At 43.6% G+C, this 25,339-nt stretch overlaps 1 protein-coding gene across 10 annotated transcripts in view; it reads right to left on the bottom strand.

Annotated features, from left to right (window-relative positions):
* Positions 1 to 25,339, bottom strand: part of LOC137421852 (uncharacterized) — a 265,646-nt gene that overhangs the window by 217,690 nt on the left and 22,617 nt on the right. For 4 of the 10 annotated variants that reach the window (XM_068108313.2, XM_068108317.2, XM_068108316.2 and 1 more), the window contains exons 2-4: positions 7,248 to 7,512; positions 6,258 to 7,135; positions 5,929 to 6,053 (exon numbers count right to left, since the gene is read on the bottom strand). The exons of 3 other annotated variants lie outside the window; for them this stretch is intronic. In XM_068108313.2, coding sequence (XP_067964414.2) covers positions 5,929 to 6,053; positions 6,258 to 7,135; positions 7,248 to 7,485 — 1,241 coding nt within the window. In that variant the 5' untranslated portion in view covers positions 7,486 to 7,512. The remainder of the gene's footprint in view (positions 1 to 5,928; positions 6,054 to 6,257; positions 7,136 to 7,247; positions 7,513 to 25,339) is intronic. 3 more of the 10 variants (XM_068108315.2, XM_078773201.1, XM_078773203.1) reach the window with 1 other exon arrangement.

Below are 25,339 nucleotides of genomic sequence, written 5' to 3'. Positions count from 1 at the left end.
TTGAGACGTACTTCATGAGCCGTCGGCCTCTTCTGCATTGCAACAGCCGATCTGTACTTATAAGGTCACAGCATGTTTGCAGCGAGCCCAGAAAGCTCTTTGCCGAAGGAAATGCGAGACATCCATCGCCCCATTTCATATTTAAAGGAATTAATCTGCCCAGTTTTGAACCCCCATGCACGTGCAAAACATCCAATATCAACGATTATTTACCAACACAAGAGTCAAACATATGGATTATTCCAACCGAAAGAACATCTGCCACCATTTTGATTGTCCATTTTCCCTCAGTACATTATTGTATGTTCCTGACTTCTGGTTTATTATTACATGATCAATCTGAAGGTTCCCCTACGGACACCTTGCTACAACTTTTATCTTCGATTTAATTAGCTTGCATACTTTCCTCTCACACATTTAAACCTTCACAGGTTTTAAGAGGCAAGTCCAGTGCACTCATCGACCCAGTCATCACTGAGAGTGATAGGTGGTGTGCACGCATGGGTTCACACAAGCTTCGCATTCACATTCACATTAGCACATCACCAAATAGACGGCAAGCGACAACGTGTATTGTCCAAAATAACCACGCAACATCAGCCACCCGAGGAAATACGGCACTGCAAGAAACACACAAACGTGGCCACACGAGCATCAAACCTCAAATCATGGTATCAAATCCTCCCCACATCCCGTCCCTCTCCTACCACCCCCACCTCCTCCCTTCTGGCCTCCCATCCCACACCCTCCAAATCTACCCCGTCACGCATACTCAGAGCCTCCAACCCCACCCTGCTGCACACTCCAAGCCTTCCCTCCACCCTCGTCTCACATACACCCAGCCTCCCCCTGCCCCTAACTGTGGACCTCAACCAAGATCTCTCCAACCAAACATATCTCTCAATCCACACAGCTGCTGGTAAACCAGACATCTGTTTAACAAATTACTTCCTCCCACAGGATGTCCCCGACTCCTTTGTGCATCTCCCCAGCTACTATCTCCTCCGATTTGATAGGCCTGAACCCTGTCATGGCGGCAGAGTTGCTCTTTACATCAATAACTAAATTTCTCACTGTCCATGGGCTCACACGGATGACGTGTTACGCAGCTGGTGGAATATCCCATGAAGCTGTTCACAGTATGAATGATGAGATATCACGTGAAGCTGTTCAGTGTGAATGATGGGATATCACGTGAAGCTGCTCACAGTGTGAATGACGGGATATCACGTGAAGCTGTTCACAGTGTGAATGACGGGATATCACGTGAAGCAGTTCACAGTGTGAATGACGGGATATCACGTGAAGCAGTTCACAGTGTGAATGACGGGATATCACGTGAAGCAGTTCACAGTGTGAATGACGGGATATCACGTGAAGCTGTTCACAGTGTGAATGACGGGATATCACGTGAAGCTGTTCACAGTGTGAATGACGGGATATCACGTGAAGCTGTTCACAGTGTGAATGACGGGATATCAGGTGAAGCTGTTCACAGTGTGAATGACGGAATATCAAGTGAAGCTGTTCAGCGTGAATGACGAGATATCACGTGAAACTGTTCACAGTGTGAATGATGGGATATCACGTGAAGCTGTTCACAGTGTGAATGACGGGATATCACGTGAAGCTGTTCACAGTGTGAATGACGGGATATCACGTGAAGCTGTTCACAGTGTGAATGACGGGATATCACGTGAAGCTGTTCACAGTGTGAATGACGGGATATCAGGTGAAGCTGTTCACAGTGTGAATGACGGAATATCAAGTGAAGCTGTTCAGCGTGAATGACGAGATATCACGTGAAACTGTTCACAGTGTGAATGACGGGATATCACGTGAAGCTGTTCACAGTGTGAATGACGGGATATCACGTGAAGCTTTCACAGTGTGAATGAAGGGATATCCCACGAAAGCCGTGAAAACGTAAAGCACTGCGCCGCAAATGTAAAAGCAGGTCATGCTCGCTACTCGTGGAAGATTTTTTTTGTGTATGTGCAGCTGCTTTATGCGTAGCCTGTGAAAGATGAGTTTTATAAATGTGTCATGCTCGCGGCTCGTTTAAAATATATATATAATAATAATAAATTTTTAAAAAGGCGCCTGAGAAAAACCGCGAATACAAGGGATATAAGGCTGCAAATAGAGAAGCAGGTCACAATTTATCAACCACGAATATGCAGACCATACAAATCGTGGAACCCTGAATAGCAGTGTGTGTCTGTATATGTATGTACGTATGTATGTATGTACATGTATGTATGTACATGTATGTATGTATGTACATGTATGTATGTATGTACGTATGTATGTATGTATGTATGTATGTATGTATGTATATATATATATATAATGTTTTTTTTCTTTTTTCTTTTTTTTCTTTTTCTTTTTCAGACATGCAAGTCACTTGAAAACCTTACTAAGCTGAAGGTTCAGGTGTGCAAAAAATATCTACCTCACAAAGCAAGATTAGAAACTCCAATTTAAAATAACTTGCGATTCTGATTTGTATTCTTTAGCAGTATGTATGCAAACTAAGCAATCAAATTTGACCGGCAGAAATTACCTTAAAAACAAGTTAAATGTAGAGAAGTGAAAAGTATGCATTATTCTCATCTGAGCAATGCTGGTATGATTGACCATTTATATTTGCCACTTTAAAAAGATCTCCTTCTCTTCCCTTTATAAGGGGTGAGGTCCAATGGTACCAATTTTCTGCCTGGGCTTAACCATAATACTCCTCCACTTCCCTCTGTCCTTAGCTAAATCTCACCACTCTCCACACACCCCCACCTTATTCACATCCCTCCTCACACAATGTACATCTTTTCCTCCTACCTTGCACCTTCAACCTATCCGCTCACATTGCCATTCTCTCTTCCCCAATCTGCACCACGTGTGCAGCCCATTTCAGCCGGCATTTTACCAATCTCAATCTCCCGGTCAAACTTCTTCGCACATCAAACTCCTCCCTCAATTCATCCATCCTCCTTCTATCCACCCTCTTCACTCCCACAATCATATTGACCCAGTTGTTCTCACCAACCCACAGCCTCTGTTGTCGTCATCTGTCAGTGCCACATTCTCCAGACCGTAAAGGTAGGCTGGCATTACAAAAGACCCCGGTACTTTCCCTTTCAATTTCCTTGATATTTGTCTGGCTGCCATCAATACCTCCAGCCTTATTTGCACCCATCTGGATCCTCCTTCACATCTCTGCCTCTTACCTACCAACCCTGATCAAGTTCCCAACCCAGATACTAAAAACCTATTTCTCAATCTGATCTCCTTCCACTCTAACAACAGGCATTTTAAAGGCCATTTTCCCTGCAAGAGAGGGGGTTAGCCTTGCGGTCCCCATGACAATCTTCTCCATTTTGCCCTATTTTCTGCATCACCCCTTGTTAACCCCCTTGCCCGCATTTCTTCTTCGACCATCTTTAGCCAAGTCTTTCTCGGTCTTCCCCGTCCTCTACTTCCTTCCACATTCATTTCCATCACTCTTCTCAACCAGTCACTTTCATCCTTCCTCAACACATGACCAAACCATCTCAAACTGCTTCTCTTCACAGCATCCATCACAGGCTCTATTCCCATCATCTTTCGCAATTCATCATTTGTCGTCCTCTCTCTCAACGATACTCCGCACATCCATCGAACCATTCGCATTTCCACCCTTTCCAGCCTTCGTTGCTGCTCTACGTTCATTACCCATGTCTCGCTCCCATAAATCATAACACTTCTCACACATGCAGCATCCACCTTTCCCTTCAGCTTCAGCTTCCTTCCACTCTAAACTGATATCAATTTATTTTCTCTACTGCCCGCTGCACCAGCTTTCGACTCTCTATACACCTCGTCCCACAACCAAATTTACCAACACATTACTCTTCACCTGGTTCTGTTGCCCCGACATGCTTGAAGTCCCCCACAATGAACAGCATCACCTTCAGTTCACAATTCCATCATCCTCGAGTACATCCGTGAACACCTGCTTCTCTGCTTCAGTCATTCACGTTTGTGGCCCATATATCGACTCTGTACACAAAATTGGCCTCCGTTTTGCCAACAATGCCATAACTATCCATCCCTCCCATCTTTCCACACTGAACACTGCAGAAGTCCACATGGACTTCTGATTTTATTGAAATGTCCCTCTCCTATTGAGTAGGTGAGTTATCACTTGCATCCTGTTCAAACCTGTTCTTACTCTTCTCATTGCAGGAAAGCTCGGGAACATGGGTGCTGCTTTATAATACAAATCGTGATGCACAGCAGTGTTATAATCTTTGGAATATGGAATGCGAAAAAAGGGAAAAAACATATACTTAGCGATAACTCTGAGTAATCTGCATTATGAATTATAGATATTGTGTGTTGCTGTCGTTTGAAATATGAAGGAATCTTCAAAATGTATATTGCGAATAAAGGTTAAGAGTATAATTAGAGATAAATCTTTGAGTAATCTGCATTACAAATTATAGAAATTAGGTGCTGTGCTTTGATATACTTAAAAGAATAAAGCTTATATCGATAATCTGTGCATAGATGGAATACAATATTTCTTTAAAACCATTTAACTGTTTTTCCAGACAGATTGGATTGAATGATCATTTTGAGGCCATTTTTCCCCACTAACGCGGGGGTTAGCCTTGCGGGCCCCATGACCTCATGGTTCCCTTTTTGAGGCAGTTTTTTATGGCCGGATGCCCTTCCTGACGCCAACCCTTAGTCACCTCTTACGATGAGCAGGGATACCGTGTACCTATTCTAAACGGGGGTACACACCGGGATCATTCATCCCAGCAAGCTGGTACTCAATTTGCCGACCTCGGAAGGATGACAGGCTGAGTCAACCCCCTGGCGTTAATTCAGTGATCGACCGGGATTCGAACTCAGGATCCTTGGATCACAAGCCGGCACCCTAACCGCTAAGCCAAAACCCAAACAGATTGGAATGCCAGGACTTTTTCCTAAGGTGCTTATCTTTACGACTTATGTTGAAATGTAAAACAGATGCTTCACGGCGCCTACTTGTCTCAAATCCCTAACCCCTTGTTCGAACTCTCATCCCTTAGCCCGACGCCTCAAAGCACAGAAGGATTCCTTTTGTCTCTCCAAACACGATAAAAGACAAGATGCAAACCGAATCGGGCAGAAGATTTGCTGGATACGTTGTATGGAGTCCGGTCTAAGTACGCCGGCATAGTACTGTTGAACTGTGTTGTAATCCTTATTATATTTGAGTGGGTCTTCTCCATTAAATTAAATCTTTGACATTATTATTGAGGTGTGGACATTCTATTAGTGTACACCCTTCCACGACACCACCTCCTTTATGATCTCTTCTGATGGCATTATTCCAACACCATTACTCCTTCCATCCCCATTTTGCGTGCACCAGCTTGTACCAACATCCTCACCCTATCCCATTTCCATCACGTCTCCTGCTCACACAACAAAAAAAAACCTTCCGGCTGCTCTGCATTACCTCCACCACCTCGACGACTCACCCTGCATCGATTCCACATTCAAACTACCTAGCCAGACCTTACTTCTGAACCGCTGCACGCCTGGCAGAGCTAGTACCATCTTGATCAGTTTGGGACATTTTGGTCATCAATCAGCAGTGCTGCCTAGGAAAAGCTGTTGGACATACCACCCTAGCCTGCTGTCACCATCCTGAGCATGCACACACCTCTCTCCACTTGCTCTCCCACCCCCCGCTTGCATTTTCTCCATCCACTTGACTTCTCTCCGCATTCCTTCCTCAAACTCGACTCACTCATCCCTACTTCCACTCCTTTCTATAGTAAACAAAAAGCTTGCTACCTATCAAAGCCTCCATAATTTTGGCAAACATTAATTGATTAGGACCAAAAAAAAACATTAAATACAGAAAATGTAATAGTAAATAACAAAAGGTACCTGTCTGATTTTTCCATTCCACAAATGCAACCTTTTTGTTTGGCAGCAAAATAGTCATGATCAAAATCATTTCCAGAAGATATCAGAACTTCACCAGATTTACAACCAGTATCACCATCAGACTCCTGAAAAAGTACAGGACAAACCACAAAAACATTTTTTTTTTTAACATTTAATTTTTCACCTTCAAAGAGCACTTTAAATTTTATACACAGTTCAATAAAACAAACGCTCGTTGTAGGTTAGTTCAGCATACAATGCAAATCAAGTTGAAAAGCAAGATGACGACATCAAGATGCAAGATATCAAACAAAGTGAAACTTTCATACCTCTTTAGTGGGAGATGCGATCAAGTTGATTCCTCGAATGTCTCCTGGACCTCGTTGTTCTCCAAAATCCGGAGAATCAGAACTGTCCACTCCAGCACATGGATCATCAACAAGAAGAGGTTGTACAACCATCGACTCTTCAACGGGTTCCCACTTCACTACGTCGACCAACCTAACCGAAGCCACAGTGCATTTGGGGGGTTCATTCCTGCCGCTCAAAATGTCTGCCTTCTGGCAAATAACCTTTGGAAAATGAAAACTCTGAACTTTCTTATTTCTGAGACGTCTCTGCAACTCCTTCAGTGAAATTTCATCCTCATTGCCGCTGCTGCCCGAGAGCAGAGTCGTGCATTTTGGTTTGCTTTCGCTTACCTTTTCACTTTCACCAACATCCTCACTCTCATGATCACTCTCATCATCATCACTCTCATCATCATCATCATCATCATCAGAGGATTCACTATCACTATCAGAATCCCTCTCTCTTTCCCCTGGAGAGACACTGCCTGAACTGTTGGGTGAACAAGCAGTCAGTCGCTCCACTGAACCTGGAGAACCACTGCCAGAATCGCCTGACGACAACGGTTTACGCACACGCACATGCGTCGACAAGAATGCTTGCAACTGTGGGGTACGCTTGGTAGCCCGGCCACTTCGGCGAGGCGCAGCTTGCGTTCTACTTCGTGTAGTGCACCTTTTGTGCGCCTTTGACAAGCCATCATCTGACTTGTCACTTTGTGCTTCAACCTCATGCAATGCATCGCGCTTGGCAAGCGTGCTGCGCCGAAAGCCCCATGTTTTACGTGGAGTGAAGTGTGTGTTCCTGGCAGTATCACCATTTTTCTTGTCCTCTTCTTCCTCACTCTGCGTAGTTCCTTCTGACGAGCACGAAAGACATATCCATCATTGAAATGCCAGTGCTTGTAATTTAAAGTTCACTTGGAATAAAATGATAAATTAAATAAATAGGCAAATTTTGTGCAATTTTACCTTCTCCGATTGCAATTTCATTACCAGTAGATGAGGAGCAATCAGCAACTTTGGAGTTTGAATCTTCTTGGCAGAATGACTTTAGCACATCTTCATCTGCACTTCCTACTTTATCCTGATTCTGACCGTGCTCATTTATGTCACAAACTGTGTTTGAAGAGCAAGCATCAGCCATCGCATTTTCAATGTCAACTTGGCAACTTCCATCCTCTTCTCGATTGACGGAAAAGTCGGTCATTTCACCTTCAACAATTTCAGAATACTCCTTGTGACAGGATGAGAAACAAATTGCAAGAAAATAAAGCAACTGCAAAACAACATGTCAAGTGTTTAACACAATGAGGATATACAAAGGAAGAAAACAAAAAGGGGAACTGTTATTTTACCGAACATACGATTCTTTCAGAAAGCTGAAAAGAACACTTTTCCCCCTGCCCCTCCCCAACTTCTTGAAATGATGTCTGGTAAAGGAGCTTCCGTACTGTTTCTTTGACTACAAAGTGGAAGAACAAGGCTCCAGAATTTCATTTTTACTGAATTGCTTTTTCTGCACTTTTATATTACTGGTACACACACTCCAAAAACAGGGGAGGCAGGAAGGGCCATGTTATTATCACCTCTGGGGTATATAGATTACACTAGATCGAGGTTCGAGCCTCAAGAACGTCAGGGGTGTGTTCAGTTACCAAGTTTCTTGGAGAGCGCTCGCCAAGTGGCTTAAGCATTCAAGCAAGTACCCCATTTGAAACTGTTGACATGGAACGGCATGACAAGAATGGCATGCTTAGAAACTGAACACACTACGGGTTTCCACCCTTTCAGTTTAATGTTAAACTTCAGTAAAGACTGTTTCAAAACGTAATCATACGTGTTTATGGTTTGTAATATTTGTGAGGTGCCCCACAAAACTCCACAACAAGCTATTTATTCACGTTAAAATGGCATTTGTTCAAAGACAGACACCAAAAATGCATATTTTAGTATGATTCTCACCCTTTCCTACTTTGATTTTGCTAAATAATAAAGAACACCATACAAGAAATGCAATTACCGGTAATTGTTTGCATAATGGGTCCCAGATTTACAGTCACGAGGAAGCAAACAAATACAAAAAAGTATGTGGATGCACGAATGGAAAAACGAGAGGGAGAGAAAGGGAAAGGGAGATAAAGGGAGAGAAAGAACGAGAGAAAGAGAGAAAGAAAGAGAGAAAGAGAGCGAGAGAGCGAGAGAAAGAGAGAGAAAGAAAGAGAGAGAAAGAAAGGCAGAGAAAGAAAGAGAAAGAAAGAGAGAAAAAGAAAGAGAGAGCGAGAGAGAAAGGAGGGGAGGGAGATGGATGGGGAGAGGAGGAGTCGGGGGTGGGGTTAATGGGTTAGCTCTTACACAAGCCTAGACTTTGTGTGCAAACCCCCCCCCCCCCCCCCCCCCCCCCAAAAAAAAACATGTTGGTGTACTGCAATCATGGAGCACAAAAGGGAAGGATGGGAATGTAGTGACACATAGGCAATCCTGCAGGCAGGAGGAAAGCATTGAAACAAAAGCGTGTCGTTGACGAGCCTAGATTTTTTTAATACAGATTTTCTAAAATTGTGATCATGACGGCAAATTTGAGGAAAAGTATGCATGCAGCATTTTCAGAAAGTTTAAAGTATGCTGCACCTATTTCCATTGCATGCAAATAAAAATTCGGCCAGTAATGTGTCGAAAATATATAAAATAAAATAAAATGGCTGCCGGTGCAGGACTATGATGCTCAAACTCAGTGTTATGTTGTCATTTTCTGTGGTCAAAAGTATAAAATGTTGCAATGTGGCACTCATACCAACAGCAAACTACTTTATAAATGTGTATCGGTCAAAATCGTTTGTTTTTGTTTCCTGTGGCACATAAAAATAAAAAAAGCAGATCTGAAGCATATACAAATTACGCCAGACATAACTTAATGCATGTCGTGTGGGTGTGTCTGTGTGTGTGGGTCCGTGTATGTGCCCTGCAAATTAATGACCTGGTGATCCAATAATGGAAGCAGTGTTTAGTTTCAAGCATCAAAGAACAGCAGGGCACAGAACAAACACAGACAAATGTGCCAAGCAGAACATCAGAAACAGAACATCAGAAACAGAACAAAGAAAAACTACAAACAAGAAAAACTAACAACAACAATAGACAGGAGTTGCATGCAAATGGTTGAGATTCTTCTCCTCTTCTCCTCTTCACCAGAGCTCAAAGAGACGGAATATTGCAACTATGGCTATATGCCTTCCAGGCAATGCTACTTTTCTTCATGAGATACAACCACACAACTTATGCTCGTTGGGGACCAGTCTCCCTCAATAAGATGCACCAGCTTCCTGCAAAAATGAAGGCCGAATTATATGCCAGCAACTTTGATGTGAAACGTGAGACTCCACAGTTCAACCAAGTGGATCCTGACCAGTGCGGAATAGCTGAATGGAATGGGCAAAAAGGGTGGAGGCATCATTGGTATCACAAAGACGTCTGCAACTCGGAGCAGATGGACACTCTCATACAAATTCAGATCTTACCTGGCCTTTGAAACAAGAGCAGTGTTTGGCCTTCAATCGGATGATGCCCTATGCACAATGAATCCAGAAAAGGCAGACAAAAGTAAGACAATAAAGATGACGATCGTATAATGATGACTTTGAAGAGCTTCAACACGTTTTCCAGCGACATGCAACTTTGCAAAATATTGCAAACAAAGACCTGACAACAAAGGACATTGAAGAAGACCTGCTGGCAGCTGAGAGGAAATGACGAGAACATCTAAATGCCTTTGTTACAGACAGGCTTTTGCCTTGTGACAAGAGAAACACCAAATTCAGGTATCCTCTTCCAAAGAACAAGTTTCTTACCTTTTTTGTCTCTGTTTAATGCACAGCATACAGATCCTCATGATAGTGCAGTGATAATTGTCAAAGCAGACCATAATATTCTCCAACGTCTCATCGTGGCCTATGAAACTGGGTGGGATGTAAATCTCAATGAGATCCTCAATGATGAGTTGCTGCTTGTCCCACATGTTTTAGCAGAAATGAATGGTGATCTTTGGTCTGGACTGTCCAAACTTCTTCGCTCAAGTCCAAACTGCTGAAATCCCTTGTCCCCCTGTGCTTGAAGCAACAGATCTTCAAGAAAACCCAACTTTGATCATCAATGGACAATCACTTGTTCTAGCAATTGGAAAACCTCAGAAAGCTGCTACCTTTGGACACTTGGATGATGCATTTGGCGGGGCTGTCCATCAGTGAGGTACCATTCAAGGAGATTGATGTTGTTAGACAGATACAAGGTTTCCATAAAGGGCGGTACCCACAAGAAGCATACCCAAGGGTTGGTGCCCATCAGAAGCCTGAGCGAGAGCAGAGATATTCCTCTTCCATTCAAGTGGGATTTTTTTTGAGCTCATCAGGACAACAAAGCTAAGCCGGAATGATTCCTGTCAACAGTTAATCTTAAAGGCACCCAACGAGAAAACAATTGTGGTTGCTGGTGGCTTCAGCCATGAAATAAGGGTCAAATCATCTGATCCTCAAGTCAATACAGAGAGGTTGGAGGCCCACCATGAGGAAGCAGACATGCGAATCATTCTTCACTACATGGACAGACGGGCAACGAGCATTGTAGTATCTGCAAGAAACACTGATACATTAGTGTTGCTGATAGCTAGGGTGCACACGGCACCCCTTTAAAAATATATATTTATAGAATCAATCTGTCCCTGGTCTCATTGTATTCCTATACCAAAATAAGAAAGCCAGGCAAACTTTCAAGAAGATTGGAAACTATTTATGTGTCCCACCACTGCTTTGAATATTTACTGGCAAAAACAAATAAACGGCAATAAACGCTTACAGAAATAGGTGGTATCTATCTATAATTCCAGTAATCTCTGTGTGTCTGTGTGTCTGTGTGTCTGTGTGTCTGTGTGTCTGTGTGTCTGTGTGTCTGTGTGTTTGTCTGTGACCGCTGTTTCTCGACAACCACGGGTCCGATATACTTTAAACTTGCCAGGTATATTGCTGGGGACCCGAGGATGTGCCTTTTCAAGGTTTTAAATTAATCGGACAAGTACCTACCGAGCTATGTCCAAAAAACGCTTCAACCAATCAGAGAGCAGCGAGCTATCACGTGTGCCGAACCGTTAATGCAATGCAAGCGTTAATGCGTTAATGCAAGGCTTTTCTTTTTTTCCCTCTTCTCTTTCTACTTTTCCTTGCGATTAAATTGCAAACAGCCAAAATACGTTGGCGCTAATTGAATAATTGGCCATTAACACTAAAATAATCGTAACTGCGATATGCCAACTTCCGGACAGTGAAGCCTTCCCTGTTGTTGTTGTTTGCAGCAGCTGTTTGCAGCAAGGCAAGGCTTTTTTTTTTTCCCCTCTTCTCTTTCTACTTTGCCTTGCGATTAAATTGCAAAAAGCCAAAATACGTTGGCGCTAATTGAATAATTGGGCATTATGTTTTACAACTAATAAAAACGAATTTGCGATTCATTCGCTTTCCTGCGCGTTTGTGTACGCGATGGCGATTTCTTTACCAAACTCCGGAAGCCGTTCGCTTTGGACCGAACCATTGCATGTAAATAGAGGGGGGGGATTGTCACCACTCGCAAGCCGTTCGCTTTGGACCAAACCATTTCATGTAAATAGGGGGGGGGATATAATTTTAGATATATATATAGTACGGGCATGCCCTAGTACATACAAAGGACACATGTAGATTGTAGGGATTTATTTTGTTAGCATACATCGACAGAAAATATTAATGCATGACAGACATAGTTCAGATATTTATATAAAGTACATTTTATATTCCTTCACAAGTTCACACATGTATTCAACAATGTATTAATTGAACATAATGGCCAATTTGGCTAACATACACAAAACAGAAAGGCAACAAACTCATGAATCAGCTGCTTATGACTTTTGGTCCAACAATGTCTTTATTGTCCCTGACTTTTATCATCTGGTTCAGTTGTCCTTTTTCTCAGATTGGGCCTCATCTTTCTGTTCTCTTCAACAACTTGGAGAACATTCTGATAGTGCTCTTCACCGCGAGCAGCTGCCAAGAAGTCGGAGCTCAGCTTCACGCCTCGTTCTGCTGAATCATTCACTACATTGATTGCTCCAACATTGATCAAGGCATTCTTGTAGAATTCTGATTCAGGCCACTCGGAAACATCCAGGGACAGGAACCCTGCTTCCAGCTTCTAGTCAGGTTCAGTATGTCCAGATTTAAAGTTTCGTTGGATTTTTTGGGGGATTTGGAAAACTATATATTTTTGGAAACTATATTGTATAGTCAGTCAGAAAACCAATGTTGCTATTTGCACAGACTCCTGTATGGCGGCCATCTTGGATTTTCAAAATTGCCGCCGTAGAACTAATTTTTCTCAATATCTCAGCTTCTAAATAACATAAAGCTTTGATTCTAACAGCTAAACATACATTTTCAAGGGCCCCGAATCCAATGGTAACAAGTTCGATAAGCTAGACATGACCATAGAGCTCCTATGTGGCGGCCATCTTGGATTTTCAAAATTGCTGCCGTAGAACTAATTTTTCTCAATATCTCAGCTTCTAAATAACATAGAGCTTTGATTCTAATGGCTAAACATACATTTTCAAGGGCTCCGAATCCAATGGTAACAAGTTCGATAAGCTAGACATGACCATAGAGCTATGTGGCGGCCATCTTGGATTTTTCAAACTGGCCGCCGTAAACTTGATGTTTCTCAATATTTCAGCCTCTAAACAACATAAAGCTTTGATTCTAACGGCTAAACATACATTTTCAAGGGCCCCGAATCCAATGGTAACAAGTTCGATAAGCTAGACATGACCATAGATCTCCTATGTGGCGGCCATCTGGGAAGAACTAGGAGCTGGCAATCTATCAGTAACCAAAAATGACATCCCGTTTGTATCCATTGGACCAGATCATGCATGTGAACATCTGAACAAGCTGATGAAGATTCACTCTGGACTGATTGGCATCTCTAACAATGCCAATGCTAGACAGAGATTCTTCATGGTTACACCAGAATTATCACGCCTGTCAAAAGACTTCAAGAGTCAGTTTGGCCTGGAAGGTGACAAGATCACAGAACATCATGACCTTGGTCCAAGTGCAGTCAAGAGGGAGCATGAAGCAATCAACAAGATCAAGGCTGCGATACTGAGTCACGGGAATCCATTTGACACTGAAGGTGACAAGCTGCACAATGTGATAACGAATGCTTACATCCCAGACGAGTATGTACCACAGATCTTGAACATTGATGTCACTGGTCAGAAGTTGTATGAAGACTACGTGTCAGAGCGTATCAATGGAGATGTTAGCCTCTGGGCACCAGTCAAGAAGGAGAACAACAAGATGTTCACGTCTGGGAACAAGAGAACCACAGTGAACCTCAGAGACAGGACTGTGGATCTGAAGGAGACTAAGGAACTGTACGGAAGGCTCATGGTCCTTGCCAAGTCAGAGACGTCAACCAGAAATATGCCATCAGAAATTACGAGTTCACTGTGACACCAAGAGCACTGTTCGCTCCAGATGGGACAATTCTTCCATGCACTGACAAGTCGAAGTTAATTCATCTCCTCGACAAGTTAGCAAGAGCAGAAATTCACCCCGACGATCAGCAGCAGACACCAGCTGCAAGTGTTCTACAAGAAGATCCAATGGACACAAGAACTATGGCATCCACATCTAGTAAACCTACAAGTCGGAAGATTGCACTGGTGGATGGGATGGTACTTGTGCATAAGCTGACAAAGAAACCAGCCACTGTAGTGAAAGTCAACGATCTGGGTGAATGCTTCAATGACAGACTCATGTCTCTAACAAAAGATTGTGATGAGATCATACTGGTCTTTGACACGTACAAAAACGATTCTCTGAAGAGTGCTAGCAGGGCTAAAAGAAGGCAAGGAAAGGATGCAGTACAGTATCAAGTCAGAGATGACACCAACATCAAACACATCCCAATGAGCAGATTCCTTTCTCATGACAAAACAAAGGCTGATCTGACTGACTATCTGGCAGCGAAAACTCTAGAATACAACAGTCACTCATCCAAGTTGATCATCACGTCTGCTTCAGGGCGTACTAGGAGCAACAGCGACCTGCTCTTCGAGGACAACAACCATGAAGAAGCTGACACCCTGTTGATCCACCAGGCCGTGCTGGCATCCCAGCGAAACCCACATGATGCGCAGTTGGTGGTGTTCTTCTCTCCCGACACAGATGTCCTGGTACTAGTCACAGCAAACTATGACCGACTGCTGAGGAATACATCCATTTCCATGGCCTCTGGAATACTTCAAATAGAGCCACTGTGGACAGCTCTAGGGGTCGAAAGAGCAAAGGCGTTGCCAGCCTTTCATGCTTTCACAGGGGCAGACAACACTGGGAGGTTCTCTCGAATAGGCAAAGCAACCTGGCTGCATGTCTACCTCAAAGCAAGTGAAGATGTCATAGACACCGTGCGAATGCTTTCAGATGCAACTGAAGTGACGGAGGACATGTTGTCCACACAAGCTAACTTTGTATGCGCTGCTTACTCTCCAAATGGCATCCACATCGACAGCATCCCCGAACTACGATGGTATCTCTTTTGCAAACACATGGCAGAAAGTGACAGGCTTCCTCCTACTCTTGGAGCTCTCAAGCAGCACATCCTTAGAGTCCATATCCAAGCCAGAGTATGGGGTCAGGCAAGCATTGCTCAACAGGATCCTCAGCTGAATCCCCTGCAAAACGGCTTTTACAAAGACACGGATGGACAAGTGAAACCAACCACAACTGAGGAGCCTCCAGCCCCCAAGGCCATCATTCAAATGGTTAGATGTCAGTGCAAAACAGACTGTTCTTCATCTAGATGTTCCTGCAGAACAAACAATTGGCTTGTACAGACCTTTGTCAGTGTGACATCCAGTGCCAAAATGATGAGGACTCTCAAGATGTGATGAACGAAAGCGATGATGAGGATGATGATGACTTTACTCAATGATGAATCAAAGCTCTGTGCTCTTTAGAAGGTGAGTTACATCAATTTTACGGCGGCCAGTTTGAAAAATCTAAGATGGCCGCCACATAGGAGCTCTATGGTCATGTCTAGCTTATCGAACTTGTTACCATTGGATTCGGGGCCCTTGAAAATGTATGTTTAGCCGTTAGAATCAAAGCTTTATGTTGTTTAGAAGCTGAGATATTGAGAAACATCAAGTTTACGGCGGCCAGTTTGAAAAATCCAAGAAGGCCGCCACATAGGAGCTCTATGGTCATGTCTAGCTTATCGAACTTGTTACCATTGGATTCGGGGCCCTTGAAAATGTATGTTTAGCCGTTAGAATCAAAGCTCTATGTTATTTAGAAGCTGAGATATTGAGAAAAATTTGTTCTACGGCGGCAATTTTGAAAATCCAAGATGGCCGCCATACAGGAGTCTGTGCAAATAGCAACATTGGTTTTCTGACTGACTATACAATATAGTTTCCAAAAATATATAGTTTTCCAAATCCCCCAAAAATTCCAACGAAATTACATAGTGAACCGGACTATTCAGAACATGGAAGAAAAACCATGAATCTTCGGTGACAAAGTCAGCAAGTTTTGAGCCGAGATTGATTTATGTTGGGAACCTTGGTTTGCCGAAGCCTGTTCCGAAACGATTCTCAGGAAGCTGGCGCGGTGTGTCAGGTCTTCTTTGGAGCAGTTGGTCTGCAAGTAGGCGACACTCATGAGCTGGGGTGTTACTGCTGAATAGTGCCAGTGGCATTAGCTCTCCGGTAAGGTACCGCAGGTGTCGACTGAACGCCTTCAGTGCGCTACTGGCCACTATGGTGTTGAGTTCCTGATACCGTAGCAGCTTCTTGTACAGGAGGCGGTCATTCCAGGGCGCATCTACACTGATGGAGCATTGCATCCACCAAGTGGAATAGACGAGTGTTGCAAAGGTGACGAATTCTGTGAGCTTCTTTCCCTGGTGCTTGGCTGTTATTGTTCCAGATGGGAGATCCTGGATTTGTGTCTCAAACAGGCAGATTTTCAAACAGTAGATCAATTTCGCCATCCACCTAGCTTCGTGTAAGGCACCAGGACGCTGAAATGTTGTAGTAGGGTAGTCAGGATCGAGATAGACTGCACACAGCTGTAGAAATTCTTTGTAGTCGTCCCGTTTCTGGTCAACTTGTGATGTCACGAGTTGCAAGGTTTCTGCACGCCATTCATCAATTAGATCTTTACCTTCCTCGGGAAATGACGCTAACTGTATTCGGTGCAGTGGCTGATCGCTCTCATGGGGAACCAAGTTCCAATTTTTCCTGAGACGAGTGAACAGCATGACATCTGGAGACTTGGATGTCTCGATCTTGAGATCCTCAAACACGTGCGTAAGAATGACTTCTCCTACGTGATGCCGACAACCAGACCACAAAAGTGGACGTTCTAGGGTTTCCTGTATCTGAATGCATGCTGCGGACACATGCCCTGTGTTGCTAGCGGTCGTATCAAACACCATGTTGCAAATGGAGTATGTGCAGTTCCAACTGCACAGCAAATCAAATGTGAGCTTTGAAATGATTTCTCCAGATTTTTTATCAGTTCCAGGTTTGTAAGCAGGCACACCAAAAACCTTGAAGTCTGTCACATCTCCAACCGCCACAGTCAGCCGCTCCTCATTTTCATATTTATTTGTGAGCGAGGGAAGCAGCTTGCCATCCCAGTGAAGAGAAGCAAACTGTGGAACATCCCACTTCTCCTGGTAACTTTCAGCTATTTGCTTTCGATTTCTCGTCTGGATTTATCAGCCACAGCATACGATGTATATACTTTGGACACATCCCCTCCAGCTTCCTGGACGAATGCCTCAGTGAAAGCAGCCTGTTGTGATTGAGTCATCTTCATTCTGGTAACAAGTGCAACCATTTTGGGGGATTTCATGATGTTATGAGGTATGAAAGCCTCTGTCCCAGAATGTACCACTCGTCTGTGCTTTCTTCTCGGATGTGTATCAATAGAGGTTCCTGGCAAGAGATCCACTCCATCCTCGGTGTCACCAGGATCAGTATCAGAACTGCTCTCAAATGTTGCTGTAGCAGTAAACTCCGCCATCTCAGCTTCTGCCTTTTCTTGCCTTCGTCTGTCCAGAAGCTTGCGTTGTTCTGATCTCCGTTTCTGTTTCGCGAGGGAAGTGTCAAAACCTCCAAAGCTAGCAATACGATCTGTCTTCATGGACTGCAGGAATTTGATGTCCTCAGGAGTTTTCATTTTCTCTTCAGCATCAAGCGGCCAGAGTGGGACTGTTTTGGAAAGATCCTGCTCATGTTCATGGCCTTTGCTCAAAACAGTTGGCATGTCACGGCGACTTTTGGGGATTTGTCTTAGTTTGGAGTTCTCATCGTGCAGCTTCAAGATCTTTTCACATGCTTTGCGATCACATATCAAAGGAACGTTTGCTTTCTCATAAAAAGGCTGAATCTTTGCAAGCACCAGCTTGGAACAATCCCACTTGGTTTTGTTGGTAGAATATCCATCCGGTATATGGAATATCGGACACCGAAGGACCTGCAGTGCTGTAGGCAAGCGAGATCCAGTTATTTCTGAATCAACGTCCGTGATCGATTGACCTAGTGCAAATATCTCAGAAGAGTTTCTTGTTTTCATTCTACTAGGTCCTGCTGCAGTTGCTGGCGAGCCTGGCACAGATTCATGCTGGAGTTCATCAGTTGAGCAGATATCAAGAACACCAGCATCTTGTGATGATTTATCCTCCTCCATAATATTTCCTCTCTGCTAGTAATTCTGGCAGCGCACAGCCGCACACAAACGTATCACAAATGTGTCAATATCGACAACTGGGTAATAGCATCTGTGTCATGACAGGCCAAAGGCAAACATGTCAGCTACATCAGGATCAGTTCCTGCATAATGCATATACTTGCTACAGAGCAGATAAGTCAATCAGCTCATATTGTGACTGCATCGTTATGTCTATACAATGTCTAGACTGTGCATGTCTAAAAATAGCCCAAATCTAGCAGCAGTTTCCATGGCAACTGTCTGGACATTTCATCCCTGGCATTTCTATTTACAACTTTACACAGGTAAATCAATTCACATTGAACTCTCAAGAAAAAACAACAACAAATAATGATACTAGTGCTGGAATTAAAGACAGCCTATTTACCATAATATTGTTATAATGGCGGCTTATGGCCATTTTTGTGGAAATATTCAAGTGAATGGTGGGACACATACAACAACAACAACAACATGCATTTTAAAGGCCATTTTCCCTGCGAGAGCGGGGGTTAGCCTTGCGGTCCCCATGACAATCTTCTCCATTTTGCCATATTTTCTGCATCTCTCCTTGTTAACCCCCTTGCCCGCATTTCTTCTTCCACCATCTTTAGCCAAGTCTTTCTCGGTCTTCCCCGTCTTCTACTTCCTTCTACATTCATTTCCATCACTCTTCTCAACCAGTCACTTTCATCCTTCCTCAACACATGACCAAACCATCTCAACCTGTTCCTCTTCACAGCATCAATCACAGGCTCTATTCCCATCATCTTTCGCAATTCATCATTTGTCTTCATCTCTCTCAACAATACTCCGCACATCCGTCGAACCATTCGCATTTCCACCCTTTCCAACCTTCGTTGCTGCTCTACGTTCATTATCCATGTCTCGCTCCCATAAATCATAACACCTCTCACACATGCAGCATACACCTTTCCCTTCAGCTTCAACGACACTCCCCTCATCATCAGCACGCCACTCAATTCCCGAAACTTCTTCCATGCACATCTCACTCGAGCAACCGTTGCCGAGTCTGATCCACCTTCTCCATTCAGCATGTCTCCGAGGTAGCAAAATGTTTTCACACCTTCCAGCTTCACGCCGTCTCCAAGATCCAACTCAACATTTCCTCCATCTGCAGCTCCCTCTGTGCACACCTTACATTTGAATGTAGCTGCCACACTGGTTAATGACCCTCTCAGACCACTACATTTTTGATGAACCCATTCAGCGCACATTGTACACTGAATGGAGTTCACTCCGACACCCTTCCTCCACACAGCACAGGGCCACTTCCCAGTTCTTTCCACCTCACCACATGCTTTACCACTTGCCATGACCTTCGTCTTTCTGATATTCACCTTCAGACCTTTTGTCTCCATACATTCCTTCCACGTGTTCATCTTTTCCTTCAGTCCATCCATACTTTCCGCAATCAACACCAGATCATCTGCATACAACAACTCCCACGGTAAACCCTCCTTTACGTTCTGAGCCAGCACCTCCATCACAGCTACAAATAGTAGTGGACTTAGTACCGACCCCTGATGCACTCCCACCGTCACCTCAAACTCACAACTGTTCCCGTCCTTCGTCCTTACAGCTGTGCGTGCTCTTTTGTACATTGCCATCACTACTCTGATCAACCATTCCTCCACTCCTAACTTCCTCAATGCCCATGTCAATACTTTGCGTGGAACCCGATCAAATGCTTTCTCCAGATCAACAAACCCAAGAAACAACTTCTTCCTCTTCTCCATGTACTTCTCCTGCAACTGCCTCACAATGAAAAGCGCGTCTGTCGTTCCTCTTCCTGGCATGAATCCAAACTGCATTTCTTCAATCTTCACTTTCCTTATCCTCCTCTCCAACACCCTTTCCAATACCTTCATTCCATGCTCCAATAACTTTATCGCTCGGTACGAGCCACACTCCAGAGGGTCACCTTTCCCCTTGTATAGAGGGACGAGCGTACTCAGTTCCCAATCCACTGGAATGCGGCCTTCTTTCACCACCAGATTACAGATCTCTGTCATTCTCTTCACACCCCAACTTCCTGCTGCCTTCAACATATCTCCCACAACTCCCGTCGGCCCTCCCGCTTTTCTACCCTTCATTGCTTTTATCGCTTCCTCAACTTCCTTCTCAGTTATCTTCTCTGCCGGTCCTAAAACTGGGTTACTCTCTATGTTGCCATCCCATTCCTTCTCTGTATTCAAAGCATTTCCATATATCTTTTCCATCTTCCTTTAATTCCATCTGGGTCGACAACGATTTGTCCCACTTCATCCTTCAAGCAACTCACCCCCATCACATCACACCTCTCTTTCGCTATCCGCTTTGCAATCCTGAATACTGCTTTCTGACCCTCTTCCGAATCCAAGCGTTCTCCGAACATTTTCCTACATGCCTCCTGCGCCTTTGAGGTTGACGTGACTCTTTCTTTGCAGCCTACCTGGCTGCCTTATAACTTTCATGCTCTGCTGTTTCTGCTCCCATACCCTTCACCTTCTGCCACTCCTTGAACTTCTTCCTCTTCTCGTCAATCCTCTTTCCAACTTCATCATCCCACCACTATGTTTCCGAGTGCCTCGGTGGTCCTTTTGTCCATCCACATACCTCACCAACGGCTCCCAACAGAGTAGCTTTCATTGACATCCAACCACTTTCAAGCTCAACCACATCATCCTCGACCCTACTCAGCCTCTCTTTTAATGCCTCCCTTACTGTCACCTCTTTCAACCTCCACACCTTCATTCTCGGTTGGTACTTCACCCGCCGAGCTCTCCTCGCACCTTTCACCCTTACGTCGCAGACAACCAAGTGGTGCTGTGAAACAGCCTCCTCCCCCGGGATCACCTTTGTGTCCCGAAGGTGCCCCCTATCTCGCCTAGGCACCATCAGGTAGTCAACGGTTGTCGTCGACCCACCTGACGTGTATGTAACAAGCTTATTATCCTCTTTCTGGAACTGAGTATTACAAATCAACAATTCAGCTCCATCAGCAAACTCCAAAATCCTTTCACCTTCTCCATTTCTCCATTTCTCACACCATATCCGTAACCCCCATGAACTCCGTCAAAACCATCCATACTCCTTCCCACATGTCCATTTAGGTCTCCTCCTACCACAACAACTTCCTCATCTTTCACGTTTTCCATCAGCTTCTCTATCGCACACCAGAACTTGTCCTCTTCATCGCTTCGACCAACCTGCGGAGCATATCCCGAGATGACGTTCACCAAGAGCTTTCCAACCATCATTTTCACCATCATCAACCTATCACTCACTCTAGTCACACTCACCACACTGTCTACAAACTCCTCAGAAAACAGGACACCAACACCATTCACGCCCTCCAGGCACCCTTGCCACACAAACTTGTATTTCTGTCCCTGCCTACCCTTCACCATTCTCACACCACTTCCCTTCCATCTCGTCTCTTGCACACAACATATGTCCACTCTTCTTCTGACCAATACTTCCACCACTTCTCCTGATCTCCCTGTCATTGTCCCTACATTCCATGTCCCAAACCTCAGAAACCGATCTCCACTTCGGGCTGTACCCTGCCCACATGTAGTTGTAATTGTCATGGTTCATAAACATAAATGGGACACATAAATGGGTGGGACACATAAATAGAGTCCAATTTTCATAAAAATTGACTAGGACTATTATTTTAATGATTGGAACAAAATAAAAACAAGTACACATACATTCAAAGTACACCGCCCCCATGCCAAATAATTAAATATCCTACAGCGCGGCATTGCCGGGGCGCCTCCGGCGCCCGGCAATACCGCAGTGGAGCTCATAGAGGCTGCATTGGGAGGGAGAGATGTACATCTAATTGATTGTTTAATTGTATAATTAAAATCAATAAAAGATTATCACAAAATATTTTCTTAATCAATTGGCTAATACCATAACAAAACCACTTGTGCTTCATCTGAAGATGTATCTTTTAGAAATTTATCAAATAAGTCATTAATAAAAAACTAAATAATTAATTGATTAATCAATAAGTAATTCATCGATTAATCAATAAATAATGAATCGATGAAATGATTAATCAATTAATCAAAAATATCCTTGATAGCCACATCACTTGGTCAGTCATGTCCAAATATTAGCTTCCCAGCTCAAAGGGTGCCTGAGATATTGGCCAAATGAGAAAGAAAATAAATAAATGTTTAATAATGAAGATAAATAAATAATAATCATTAAAAAATTAAATTATCAATCAATTCGGTCACAGAACACATAAACCACCACCATTTCATCAGAATCTGTAACTGGGGGAAAAAAATTTTTTTTACTAATTAATCGAATAATTAAATAATTAATCGATACATTGATTAATTGATTAATCAATAAATCAAAAATATCCTTGATAGTCACATAACCTGGTCACTCATGTCCAAATATTAGCTTCTGAGCTCAAAAGGTGCCTGAGATATTGGCCAAATGAGAAAGAAGATAAATAAATGATTAATAATGAAAATAAATAAATAATAATCATAAAAAAATTAAATTATTAATCAATTCGGTCAGAGAACACATAAACCACCACCATTTCATCAGAATCTGTAACTTTAAAAAAAATTTTTTTTTGTCATTAATCAAATAATTAAATAATTAATCGATTAATTGATTCATTGATTAATTAATAAATCAAAAATAGCCTTTGCAGCCAAATCACCTGGTCATTGGCATGTCCAAATATCAGCTTCCTAACTCAAAAGGTGCCTGAGTTAATGGTCAGAAGAGAAATGAAATTTAATTAATTAAATAAGTACTTAATTAATCGCTAATAATTAAATAACTCATCAATTAATTGATTAATCAAAACCAAAAAATACCGTTTTTGACAAAGCACTTGCTCACTATTGTGCCGAAATTTCAGCTTCCTAGCTTAAAGGATGGCTGAGATATCGTCCGGACAAACAAACAAGAAAGCAAGAAAGCAAGAAAGCAAGAAAGAAAACAAGAAACCAAGAAACCAGAGTGAAAACTGAGTACTCTCTTTCAGCGTGCGTCACTGCCGAGCCCCCTTTGGTGCTCGGCAATGACGATTTGCAATGCCTGGAGATGGCATAGGAAAGGAGCGGTGTACAACAGGGACAGGGCAATATGCTCATATGGGGGCACCGTGTGCACCCTACTGATAGCCCTTTACAACAAGATGCCCTGCTCCCGTGCTTGGCTCAAAGTTGGAGCAGCAAAGCAGAGAGGATGTTCCAATCCACACTCCCCATCGAGTATCTGGATATTGATTCAGCTGCTGTCGTCCCATAATTTCATGCCCTGACCACCTCTTACTTTGCTGGACACACCAAAAAGACAAGCTGGAAAGCTTTTCAGCAGCACAATGATCTGCTGAACCATCTTGATGAGGGTACTGTCACCATGCTGGGCGAAGCAGTCAAAGATGCTGATGAGTCCATTTGCAAGATGTATGGGGCACAGAACAGTGCCAGAGTGAACGATGCATGGGCGAGTTTGTTCATCAAAGGTCACACGCCAGACAGACTTCACCCACAAGTGATGCTTTAAGGCACCACATCAAGCACTCCCATTACCAGGCATTGGTGTGGAGACAAGCCCACTTGCAGTATCCTGAGCGACCATCCGATGGAAGCCAGTCCTGATGTCGCTTTCCCCCATTCCAGTCATGTATTGAGCTGATCAGCTGTGGCTGCATAACAAAGTGCAGGACTGCTCGCTGCAAGTGCAGAATTAGCAGCGAGACGTGCAACGAGTCTTGGAAGACGATGTACAAATGGTATCCTTATCTAATATGACAGACCTTATCGAATATGCCTTGCACTATTATATTTCAATCAATGTAGTTTTGAAGGAGTACATTTTGCAATTTAATTACAGGTAAAAAACACATTTTGTTGTTTGTTTAATTTCAGTCCCACCTTTTTGGCAGACATCTTGAATGCAAATCAAAGGTTTAACATGTCACAAACATGAAATTTTGTGAAAACAAAGCAGTCACAAGGTGAAACCATACTCATATAATCTCAAGAACAACTGGACTGAACACACTGCCAGTCGTTTCAGACAACTTGGCGAACATTTTATTTTTGGCCTGTAGTAGGTTAACCATGACAGATAAAAACTCGCATTTTCAGCACCCCCAAAACCATATATGACCATTTGACAACTTTTGTTCAAATTTGCCATCAGCTCCTAAAATAATGGGAATTTTCAAAATCTCCATTAGCCTATGACTGGAACGTACATACATCCTTGGAAGGAGTAGTTGGGGGCTCCATGGGCTGAATGAGTGGGGGAGGAGAATGGGAGAGAGAAGAACCATGAGAAGAGTGGTGTTATAAAGCAGTTGGTCTTGTGCTTCTGTATATTTATTTGAGATGTCAATAATGTTGTTGCCTTGGATTCCATAGCATCCAGGAGAAAGGGAGGGAGAGAGGGAGAGAGGGAGAGAGGGAGCGAGAGAGGGAGCGAGAGAGGGAGCGAGAGCGGGAGAGAGGGAGAGCGGGAGAGCGGGAGAGAGGGAGAGAGGAAGAGCGGGAGAGAGGGAGAGAGGGAGAGAGGGAGAGAGAGAGAGGGGCGGAGAAGAGAGAAGAGAGAGGGAGAGAGAGGTGTGAAAAGAGGGTGGGGGAGCACTACCATTGGGGGAAGCGTAGAATTGCATTGAATGGGAAAGGCTTTGTAGGCTGTGAGAAGTTCTTGTATTATGGACAATACCAGCAAAGGATACCCAATCTATAGCTAGTTTTTGAATCCAGCATTGATCAATACAGTGGGTCCTGTCCGCCAAGAAGAAACTAACTTGTGAGGCCCTTTAGGGTCAAGGGACAGAACATCTTCCAGACAAGCTTAAAATCCTAAATAAGATCGTTACAAGAAAAGTGTGTTTGTGCGCATGCGCGGGCGTGCTTGCATGCTAAAGCCATGGGTTGGGTTGTCCCAGTTCCCTGGTACGAATCCTGGTGAACCAAAAGTGGTTGCAGTGGCCGACTGATTCGGTCAACCCAGGCTGGATCACGTGACTATGCACCACAACAAACATGCAGAATGGGCCAACTGAGCCAGTGTATACACCATGCTGTTTTCAGTCCTGTGTCTGATCTCAATTGATGGTGAGTGCAGTCACGAGGCAGGCACAAGGCACAGCCCGTGTTATGAGCGCGAACCACCTGTATGCAATTTGTACTTTAGCGGAACCACAGCTGCTTGCACCTCGGCTCAACCCAAGCAAGGAACATGCTCACTATC

The sequence above is a fragment of the Myxine glutinosa genome, chromosome 2 (genome assembly GCF_964187855.1).
Source record: "Myxine glutinosa chromosome 2, kmMyxGlut1.1, whole genome shotgun sequence".
In the NCBI taxonomy this organism is placed as follows: domain Eukaryota; kingdom Metazoa; phylum Chordata; class Myxini; order Myxiniformes; family Myxinidae; genus Myxine; species Myxine glutinosa.
Note: the sequence above shows the minus strand (reverse complement) of the source record. Positions and strands in the feature narration are given on the sequence as shown.